This window comes from Limulus polyphemus, unplaced genomic scaffold (genome assembly GCF_000517525.1).
Source record: "Limulus polyphemus unplaced genomic scaffold, Limulus_polyphemus-2.1.2 Scaffold1056, whole genome shotgun sequence".
NCBI classification, from domain to species: Eukaryota; Metazoa; Arthropoda; class Merostomata; order Xiphosura; family Limulidae; genus Limulus; species Limulus polyphemus.
Window position 1 is genome coordinate 287,038 of NW_013666666.1, and position 11,770 is coordinate 298,807.

General features: G+C 30.0%; 1 protein-coding gene across 2 annotated transcripts in view; it reads left to right on the forward strand.

The window, feature by feature from the left end:
* The window catches only part of LOC106461907 (early endosome antigen 1-like), a 185,333-nt gene that overhangs the window by 147,689 nt on the left and 25,874 nt on the right, over nt 1-11,770 (forward strand). For both annotated transcript variants that reach the window (XM_013921774.2, XM_013921775.2), the window contains 5 exons: nt 4,175-4,294; nt 4,505-4,612; nt 7,732-7,779; nt 9,588-10,004; nt 10,548-10,706. In XM_013921774.2, the coding sequence (XP_013777228.1) occupies nt 4,175-4,294; nt 4,505-4,612; nt 7,732-7,779; nt 9,588-10,004; nt 10,548-10,706 (852 nt within the window). The remainder of the gene's footprint in view (nt 1-4,174; nt 4,295-4,504; nt 4,613-7,731; nt 7,780-9,587; nt 10,005-10,547; nt 10,707-11,770) is intronic.

Genomic DNA, 11,770 nt, shown 5'->3' on the forward strand with positions numbered 1-11,770 from the left:
ACAATGCAAACAAGATAGTAGGGATGGCATTTGCATCATCTATACATAATAGCACAGGGAAGAATTAACATATAGCAATATATATATATAACTATTCAATCAGTATTGAGTTTAGTGTATCCAGTTTTTGTCTGTTAACATTCTAATACACTGTGTGCTTGTTTGCAACTTTTGTGAAGGATTGATATTAGCCATCCCTACATTTACTTCATTTTTGAAAAGTTTTTATTTACTTGTTTAGTGTAATTTGCAAAGGAAAATGAAAAAATGGGCAAATTTATGTTTCTATGCAGCACCAAATGATCTTGCTAATGAACAACACATCAATTTGTTTAGAATTTTTTTGCCTGTCGCAAAGCATTGGTTGCTGTTTGCTAAGAAACTATCATACCTTGAAAATATAATTATTCATACTTTGTTTCTCTAGTGAGTTTCCTTTTCTTGTACTGATTTTATTGGTACAGTTTCTCAATCCCACCCTTTTATGATTTCACACTGTGTGATCTGAACAACTATTAATTTAAATACCATTGGTTAGAGCATATCTATAAAATAAATAGAGAGTGAATAAAGTGGCATGAGAAGTATTTTATGGTTTCATGGGAAATTGACAAGACCCTGTCACCTTCAAGATTTAAAAAAAAATCTAATGACAAATTCAAAAGACTTCAGAACAAAACACAGATCTAGGAATTTTTAGCCGCAGCATAGCGGCTCATAGAATGGCCCCCGAGTTTTTTTTTTCAAGTACATACTTTTAGCTCATAGCTCCAACTCTTGACTGATTTGAAGTCTAATATTATATTATAGTTTCATTAGAAGTTCTTTTATGAAAGTTTTTAATGTTAAACTATACTTGTTTGAAAGCTACCAAGATTTTCTATGACATGACATTTGGTAAGCTTAGTTAGATATAGCAAGTATGGCAAAATATTTTGCCAACTCAGTTCCTTGTTTATTGAATATTGTTAAGTTTGTTTTATTTAAGCAAGGTACATAAATAAAATGAATTATCTATTGAAAAGAAACTATTTATTAGGTATAATTTTATCTCTGTCAAGAATATTCTTATTCAGCCAAGGTCACCAGTAAATCTTTCTCAGCTTATTCTGTGTTTTTTGTTACTTATAGCTGGAAGTATCAAGTACTGCAATTGTAAAAATAAAGTATCAAAAGAAATACAGTATTGAAAATCATTCAAGTTGAAATTGACTGGACATATTAAATGGAACTTCCTGCTTAACAAAAAATTTAATTCTAAGACAAAATGGAGTACTTTAAACTTTTTTTAAAACGGTGTCTCACAATAGAATCTTGGAGATTTCACAGCATAACTAATGATAGAAAAACCAAATAAAATTATATGAACTTTTTTAAAGCCTAAACTAAATACTATTTAGCATGTTTATTCTAATTGGTGCAACTTCCTTTCATACTGATTGGATGAAGTATATGCACTATAGAATCTAATTTTGCTCCACAGGCTCCATGAAGTCTAATTGGGTCACTGTTTGTTCCAAGTTTCATATACTTTATTTGGTTAAATATTTCCACTGTGAAAAGGGAAAAACTCAAGGGATATTAATGATACCCCTCTGATACAGAAAGGGTTAAAATATTCCATAAAGAATTGTTATAATCCTTAAACCTTTCATATTGGATATATCACAAGATTCTTTTATTCTTTTTAATCATTCACTTTTAAAATAGATATGGGAATAGTATACCTAACTTAGAATTTCTTATTGAAATTGTAAGCAAGCTTTACTGAAACTTGAAGAGTTTTCTTGCAGTTTAAAAAATGTATAAGCATCAACATGAGTTGATAATTTATTTTTGGTGCAGTAATAAATATAAATTAGTGATATTAATTTTATCTCAATTGGAATCATTAACATACTGTGATTACTGAGGGAACAGGCAGTCATTTTGCTGCTGTTAAATTAACTTGCTGCTAATGTGAACAGATCCTCCTATGTGTACAATTTACTGAGACTTTACACCAGTTATAAATGCTGCCATACAGTTAATTATTAATTTAATGATGTAATTTATTTAGTTTATTCATTTATTTATTTCCACTATCAAACACAGTGTTATTAATTGTTGAAAACAATTTGAACTTGGATTTACTTGTAAAATACCACACATCTCCAGATTTGCTCATTCTAGTGTTTATAGACTGATGCCATTTCAACCTCTTGGTTAGGTTACACCATCTTGGCAGTGATTTTTGAGCAGCTACACATCCATTGAAAACACTTGATACCAATGTATACCTTACTGTTCTTGAGGTAACATTCACACCTCTATTTACAGTATGTTCATTGATAAGGTTTATACTCAAATGGCCCCTATCTCATAAACAGTATACTTAACATCACTTTTTAAAAGTTTGGGTTTTCTACCTTGAACACTTCTATTATTAACATTGTCAGTTTCTTCAGAGTTTTACACATAGTTCATACTGAAACCTGAATACTTGTTGCATGTTTTGCACATGGAGTATCCTTAACCAACCAAAACTTTGATTTCTACATGCTTATCATGTGGAATTTCAGTTCTGGTAATCATGACTAAATTCACACTACTAGTAGTCATAGTATGACTACTTGCATGTATCACTTTCTGATGACAACCAGTCACATTGTAAACTATCAAGATGTGACTTTACTCTGGTGCAGTTCATTTTCACACATTCCTATATTTGTATTTTAAAACCTTTTTCAATACTGTAAGGATATTAAATGAACTTTTTATTATGTACCAGCTAATGTAAGATTTTCTTTTTCAAATATTTATTGTCCTAGTCTGAGAAATTGGCTGTAATTCTTGTCTGGAATATTACTCATAATTACAGGTTTATGGACCATTTGTCTGTGTATAGTGTAGTTCACTTCTCACATTACATCCATCTAGAGACAATCTTGGAGAGACCAGAAGTGTTAGATACATGTTTTGATTTTCTACCCCACCTATCACACCCTATGTCATGTTTTTGCATGTACTATTCCATGACAATACTACTCATGATCAGCATTTCAAGTGCATTTTACTAAATATATTTGAATTATACATGAACTTCTATATTTATAAATGTAGTAGTATGGAAATGGTAGCCCTAATTGCAATGAGTTTATAAAGTATTGTAATCAAGTGTTTCATACATACATCTAAAATATTTTAGGTATACAGTAAATATACATTGATTGCTCAATTTATAAAAGCAAAATGAAATATAAATACTAAAAAATAGTTTTTAAAAAGTATTATTGTAATTTTTTTCATTAGTCTGATAGTATTTAGAAAATGTGTCAAGTTTCAAATGCACATATGTACACATTTTTAAGATAAATATCGCTTTTTGTAGAGCACTGTCAGGTTGATATAAAATACTGACACAGTTATGAAGTGTTAAAAGCAGCTATTTTTCCATCAATCATAAAATTAGAAAAAAGTACCAACAGTCCCTTGAATATGTACATTTGGTTGTATTGTATCTTGTGATACAAATTGGGTAAGAATCAAATAGCATATGATAGTAAGATTGAAGTTACAGTGCAAACTAATTTAGATGCTTTGCAAGTAACAAAATGAAATAAAATTTGGTATGTTATAAACCACACAAAATAATGAAAGTGAGCTGTAAGCATAATTTGAGCTTTGTTGTAAAATTGAACCAACGGTGGAAGATATTGGCAATCTGACATATTTATCTTTTGGTGTAAATTATAAAAAACAAAAACATTTTAATTTAATTGCAAGCTGCTGTGTTTTTTGTAATAAGTTAATATTTCATCATTACACACTACTGTTAAAACATAATTAAGTGCAAAATGCTGTAACAATGACTGTTATGATAAAATACTAGCTTTTTTTCTGTGTTCTTTGACAATAAGGTGATAAAAGAGCATGTAATTGTAAACAGCAGGATGTCATACAGAAATAAAGTTGTAATTTACTTTTTTTAATTTAACATTTTGACATTTTAAATAGCAATTTGACGAAGATATTTTCTTCTTGATTACTTCATTTCAGAAAAAAGTGATTCCCACGTTTTTTATTTTTAGGAATTGACAGTGTATTGATCAATTTCTATTTATTATAGATTATGTTGACTCATTGTTTATCTGTTTGAATGAAATAACTACATTTTAAAAAAAAATTTCTCCAGATATCTGAACTTCAGCAGTTTAAGTCCAACTTGCTTACTGAAACAAAAGAGTTGAAAACGCAGCTAAATATATCCAGTAAAGAATTAGGCAAAGCTGTAGAAGAAAAACAGGCTGTTAAGGTTTGTGGAGAATCTTTGTTATTTACCTTTTTATAAACTGTAACATGTTTGCTATTCATTTCTGTTGTAACTGTGCCATGTATTTCCTTTCAATAAGTTAAAAACTTAAAATTGTTATTTTAAACAGGACAAACTGGAGAATCAGCTTAAAGATGTGCCATGTATTTCCTTTCAATAAGTTGAAAAACTTAAAATTGTTATTTTAAACAGGACAAACTGGAGAATCAGCTTAAAGAACTCAAGTTAAAAACTGATAAAGATTTCAGTGTTTTAACCCTGGAAAAGAAAGAACTCGAGTCAGGCTTACTAAATTCTCAGGTATGTTACAGCATAAAACATTTTCATTTCATATTGAAATTTTAAGAGATTTAGATTAACCTGAGGTTTCCTTGCCAAACAGTGAGTAATGACTGTACAAGTCTGTACAAAGTTTTGTTACTTTCCAGAGTAATAGTTTTTTTTAGTAAATTTATTATGTTTGTTGCAATACAAATCATTTTATGCTACTGAGTATTTTCTGAGTGTGACTTTTGTATATAGTAGATATATACTTTTGAAATTATGAATATAAAAAGGATTTATGAATTATGCTTAATAATGTACTTTGGCAACTGCATAAAACTTAATGGATATTTGAAATGTTTTTTAAAGCAATTTTTTTTTCTTATGTAAATATAAAAGTTTATGTTAGGCAGCTGTAGTCCTATTTAACAGTGAAATTGTGCTGTTTGTTTCTGTAGGTGTAGATAAAATGTGATTATCTTTTTTTGTTTGTAGAATATTTTGACAATAATTGTAAATGTAGTGTTCAACTGTTTCTCAGTATAGAAATTCATTACTCAATATGGTCAATTGTCTTTTTACATTCAACTCAGGATTTGACTTGTTCATTATGTTTCTACTACTTGTGTTTAACTGCAATTAACTCAAAGATTGAGCTAGTTACTGTTAAAGTATCAAGATCAAAACTCGCACAGAGGTGTCTTTAATATTGTTGCAAACTTATTCTTATTGAAGGGTCTTCTCATAAACGTTTCTCACAATTACTGACGACATTTAAACTGACCATACTGACCAAACTTGTAACCACTTTTGTACTCATTATAGTTTCCATACTATACCTTTTAATACACTTGGTAGATTTTTAGTAAACCTTACAAGTACTTTGTATACAAAAAATCAGATTTTTTAATGAAATGTTTTTACTAAAGGTTTGTCCATGAATATAGATATTATTTCTATATAATAGTCCAAGTGCTAAGTGATTTTCATGTTAAGATTAAAAATACTTCATCTCAAATCTTATTTGTATAATCTCTAAAACCTCCTAAATAAATGTCAAACGTTTTTTATTCAGTAAAACTTTATATTTTATGTTATTTTCTCTACCTTAACTTTATACAAGATTGGTCAATTTGACTGACCTTGTAATTACCAGAAAAAAAAAAACAAATCAAAATAAATCTAAATTACCCTTTTTTCTTTCTAGAATAACTTCAAATTGTAACATGAAACTACATTTGTTTATCCTAACTAGCTTTAAGCTCATAACAGTATACATCTATTTATGCCTAAATGTTATTGTGTTATTGCTCCTTGAACCCTGTTTAATTACTATTCCTACCATCATAAGTTGTAAATCATTTGGCGAATGTGTAGCTCATGTTATGCTATCCAAATACATTACGCATGAGCTACTTATGAGTGTACCTATTGAAAAAATTATATTATTTATTTTACCTAATCTAACCTTAGTTAACATAAAAGTTTCCTATTTTTACATTTTTAGTTACTTTTATAATAATAAATAAAGAATACACAGGAAAAACAAGAAAAAAGTACTTACCTGGGTCATCGTCTTTTTTTTTATTTTTTTATTTCCTGTTGACTGTCAATGACACATAATCCTACTTTTTATATTAATGGTAGTACTACATTAAATTGCTTTTTATTCAGTTAAATGATACACCAAAGAACACAAAATAATTATGTGTGAAAAGCAGACAATGTTCCATAACTATCACAGTTTTTCTGGCTTTCTAACTGTGTGACAAGAGCCGTTAGAAATTCAGCTGAGCTTGTTAATGTATTTCCAGCAGGAAGAGAAACTGACAGTATTATAATATGTCATTTGATAGATGAAAACGTTGGCTTGTTATTGGTTATAAATATTATAGTATTGAATGTCGGAGGGAACTATTGGCTATTTCTGAAAGAGAGGATGTAACAGGTGAGCATGACAGAAGGGGTCTGATATTCTATTTAGTGGCTCTGTAATCGAAAATTGAAGGCTATAAAAAATTTCCATTGCCTGAGCAATGACAATATTATAATATGTAATTTATGATAAATTTCATACTTCTTGAAAGTGTAATAAATTAATTAGAGAAGAGAGGTTACCCAAAGAGCAAATGTCACAATTCTCACACTAGATTTTTTCAATTTTGCCTTATAAAAGTAAGAACTTAAAACTTGTGTACCATATTGGTCCAATTATAAGGTGATGTGTTTTGATTAATAATTAGGCTGTAGAATTCATAGTTGCCTTATAAGTGTGGCCAACCTCAGGCCCCTTTCCTTTACTTTAGCCTGTCACATTCCTGGATGTCCAGATAGTATCCATCTATACATTCATGTCAGTAATAAGTTTATGGACTTATATTGCTATAATCCTGGTTCAGTTCCCCATGATGGACAGAACATAGATAACCCATTGTGTAGCTTTGTGCTAAAAAACAAATTCTTTCTCTCACCAGAACACATTTGTGTTCCAGTTTTGTATATATAGCTCTGTGTCTGCCTGTTTTTAGCTGTAATGTTGGACTTCGATTAAATACGTTTTATAATAATTATATGTGTGTGTGTGTGTGTTTAAATGACATAATTACCTTTAAATATTTCCTACTTTAATTTAATTTAAATTCCAGACTAAGTACCAATTTTGGTTGAATGTGGGTTAAATGACATAATCTCTCATAACCATGTTACTACAGAATTTTGTTGTACATTAGTGTCAACCACACTAGACTTCTTATGAGTTTGATAAAAGGAATAGAATCATTATTGTTATAATTCTCCCATTGGATTTTTTTATTCTTGAAATATGTATTTTTGAAGTAGAATCCTCTACACTTTTCCCCCTTTCATTTATCAATTAAGGGATCAAGTATGTTTTGGGAAAGAAATGGCTTAGAGCTCAGTGTTTTTATTTATGAGTGTAAATATTTTTCACAAATTAATTTCACCACTAACTGTATTTTATCACCAAAGACTGGACATTTAGCTTCAAAATTGGATTTGGTGAACAAAAATATGTGCACTAAATATAAGCTAACTAATTTAGAGTTAAAATATTTAATATCTATATTTTGTCAAACCAGAGTGTATAAACTTTAGTTTGAGATTATTTATTATCATCATTTATTTTTAATGTTTAGGAGAAAGTACAGCAGCTCGAAGAATTCAAACAGAGGATTCAGCAAGAGGTAACTTTTTTTTTAATTTGAGTAAACCAAGTAGCTTTAATAATTAGAAATACTATAAAAGTTGCAAAAAGTACTTAAAATAAAATAGAACACTCACTAAAAGCTGTCCCATAATGTGTTGATTAGAATGAATTATTTATTTTTTAAGTTTAAAATCCAAGTATACAGCAGAAAAACTGTCTATAATGTAAATCACTAGAATTACAATAACTTGCTAAATACTTTTGATAATTGTTTTATCTTTTTAGCTTTTCACCAAAAACGTTTTTGTTAATTTGTTAATTGTTTCTGACTTGTTATTGCATATTTATTTTTCCTTATGAGTTAACACTAGAACAGCTAGGGTTTCGCTCGTACCTAGAACCACCATACTGCCATCATTTTGACTGCTACATATTACAACGTCAGTATTAAAATGAAGGACAAATTATTGAATACAACTCAAATGTTTTGTTTTGGAACATCAACTCAAATGTATTTACAGCCAAAACACTGTATTAAAATGAACAATTGTGAAAAAAAAATACTTCAATAGTTTAGATTCTGTAATAAAATAAACATATCAAAAGAAATAAGTTAGTGAGCAGGTATAAACAGCTATATGATGGTAGAAAAACTGAAGAAAATTACATAAACTAGCCTAAGTGGCACAATCCATGCAACAAAATGCTTTTTAACTTTCACTGTGCATTTACCATGCACAAAAGTATTTCACACAGGGCATATCTACCTGCAGTTCTGTTTTTATTGCATTTAGTTACCCAGCATTGTTTTCTTTTATGACTTTCACTGGATTCAGGCCAAGATGCTTGGTGCTTTACAGTTTTCTCAAACATGTTTTATTGTTCCATCTATCCCAATCTCCTATATGCCAGCTCATGCTGGTGATGCAGCTGGAATTGCTGTGGTTAGTACTGTACCGGGTGAAGTAGCTGACACTTGCAGCTGCTGCAGAAGATGATACAGGTAAAGCAGCTGGCACTGCAAAGGACTGTTCAGAACTGCTGCTTCTGCTATGTCCTCTTCTGTATTTGTAGAGTTGTTTTGATAGTAGTGGCACTTTCACTTGCAGGACTGTCTGTTTCACAAATCCAGGATTCATTACACTCATGATCACTCACATTCATCTTCTGTGAGCCATTTTGGAATTTTTGAGTCTCTGTCAGTTTCTCTGTTACCATATATACTCAAATTGACAGACAAGTAGAAACCACATCTTGCAGGAATTGATAGAATCATAGGTAGACAGTGTTATTATATATTCAAATTGTAGACAAGCAGACGTGAATTCTTATGGGAATTGCAAGGATTGTAAGTAGGCTATGTTAAGATTTATTCACATCAGTTGACAAACAGACATCTGTTCTTTATGACTTCAAGGGCCAAGGGAGCTCAGTTGGAGATGGAAATAACATCAATACTGAAACTGCAGATTACCTCAATACAAAAAAAAAACGAATTGTTACAAGTAAAGGAAAGTTTTGTAAACAAATTGACAGGTTGTTGATGGTTTTAGGTAAAAGTGGTTATAACTTCTTAATTTTGCGATTATTCCTTTGAAACACTGTCAGGGTATTTAATACGTGGAAATAGAAAACGTCTGCACTGGACAACAGTGCATCTTTCATACATGCAAAGATATCTAAATGTTAAAAGTGAAAACCCTAAAATTGACAGCTATGGCAATTCTCGTATGAAAAACAACTTGGTTACTAATTGCTTTATCATTTCATTTTTTACAAATTTTTTTCACTGTGTGCAGTATTTTTATCTGGTAAAAATTTCCACCATGTTTTTGTGTGTCATAGAATGAAATACTAAGAAAAGAACTGGGTGATACTAAGCAGCTGGTAACCAAGCAACAGGAGCAGCTACAACAGGACAAAGACAAGGAAGAGGAACTTCAGCAACATATTAATAGGCAGCAGGAACAACTGCAGTTAATCCAAAATGCAGAGAAAGTACTCCAGCTTCAGGTTACTAGTCAAGAAAAAGAGTTAAAACAATTTAAGGATGCTGAGAAGGTTCTTCAGCAACAGGTTGCTAGGCAACAAGAAAATCTGGAACAAAATAAAACTACAGAGAGAGCTCTCCAGGCAGAAATTAACAAACTTGAAGCCAGATGCCAAGATTTAGAAAAGGAACTGACTAAGCTGTCTCACCAATCACAAGTTGACCTTAACAATCAACAAGAACAGCTAACAAAGCTGCAATCAGTACATGAGGTAAAGTGAATAGCATATGTTAAAGTGTGTTTTGCTTGATGTTATTAGAGTAGAAATTTTATGCAATATTTCAGTAGTTCTTTTACACAAATAGGAGTATAGTTCAAGTAGTTTCATGTGGTTAAGCTTGTGCAATATAAAATAAACTTAAATTTCATAAACTTATACTGTGGTTTCATCATGCATAAAGGTAATTAACTATGGAATATGTAACATAGTACACATTATGTTGCATTTTAGTTACACAGTTTGCCATCTTAACTGAAATACACAAAACTACACGTAGAAAATTGTTGTGTATTTTTATACAGTTAACTAAAACCAGTTGAATTAAGTTTTTATTATATATCTTTCTACCTGTTTTTCTGCTGTACTGTTTACATAATTTAATATAACAATCTCAAGAAAATTAACAGAATGCCAAGCTAAATATTGTGTTGCATACTTTTACTATTTAACAATTTGTCCCATCTATAACACTTAAATATAGTGTAGTTGACTATCCTACGAAAACTATTTCAGAACGTTATTTTTAATTATTAGTCACTGAAAAATCAACTCCTGGCTACCCAAGACCAGCTTCTGTTAAATGATCAAGTTAAATCTGAATTAGAGGCCCAAGTGAACACCATTCAATCTGAACTGGAAGAAAGTCGAAATAATGAAGCACAGGTCAATGCTGCTCTGGAAAACGTAACTGAGGTTAGTACAACCACCACATATTATGTATATCTGAAAAACATATATTAAAATTATCTGTGGATTTACTTGTGTTCAATGATCGTTTTGTTGTATAATTGGATACTTATTTAAGTAATGAAAAACATGGTGATAATACTAGTATATTTTCTCCTGTTTAATAGCTTATTCCAGGGTCTAATGATTTTGGTTTCAGATTTACTTGATTTGCTGAATTTCATTTAACTTGATAAGGCTTGCAGATTGCCAGATTTATTCCAAGCACATGAAAAAAAGATCCCATCAGATTATGTAGATGGTAGGATTTCTACCATACTAGGTGAATGCCCACCATATGATGTTAAATGCTGATGTTTTTTCTTCAGAATATTGTATCTAAATATATGTTTTATGAACATAGATTGAACCATGTGAAAAAAAAAACTGGTTCTCTAAGAAGTATTCCTACATGGTCAAATTTTGACCCTGCAATATACTAGTTGTTATGGCAAAAGAAAAGAATCTGACAGAGAAGGGCAAATGCACGAAGGTATAACTTTTCATAAAAAATGCATATAAAATTATTGACTAAATTTTTAAAAATTTCTTACCTATGGTTTAAAACATCAATGATAATGCATTGTATTGCCATCTGTTTTGTTGAAAAGATATTTGTTTTGATTGATGCAGACACACTAGTGTTTATATGTAATATGATATGATCTGTAAATTAATCTGTAATGGTATTAATAACACAGGTTTACAGATTTTATTCTGCATAAAAATTGTTTTGGTTTTAATAACAGATTTTGCATAATTCAGCTAAACAGATTTTGAAAATAATATATATTTTTTTTATCATGTAAGGATTTTTTACTCTTACTTAGATCAAATTATTATTTCGTTTACCACAATGAACATTTTTTATTATTATATTTGTTAACAAAAATACAAACAAACTGAAGAAAAGGGAAGAAAATTGATGTCAAATGAATATGCATCCTCATTCATCCTGATTTTTGGCAATCGATGTGTTCGAAGGAAAACGAAGTTTGATAAACAAGATTACAACACTTATGATATACAAC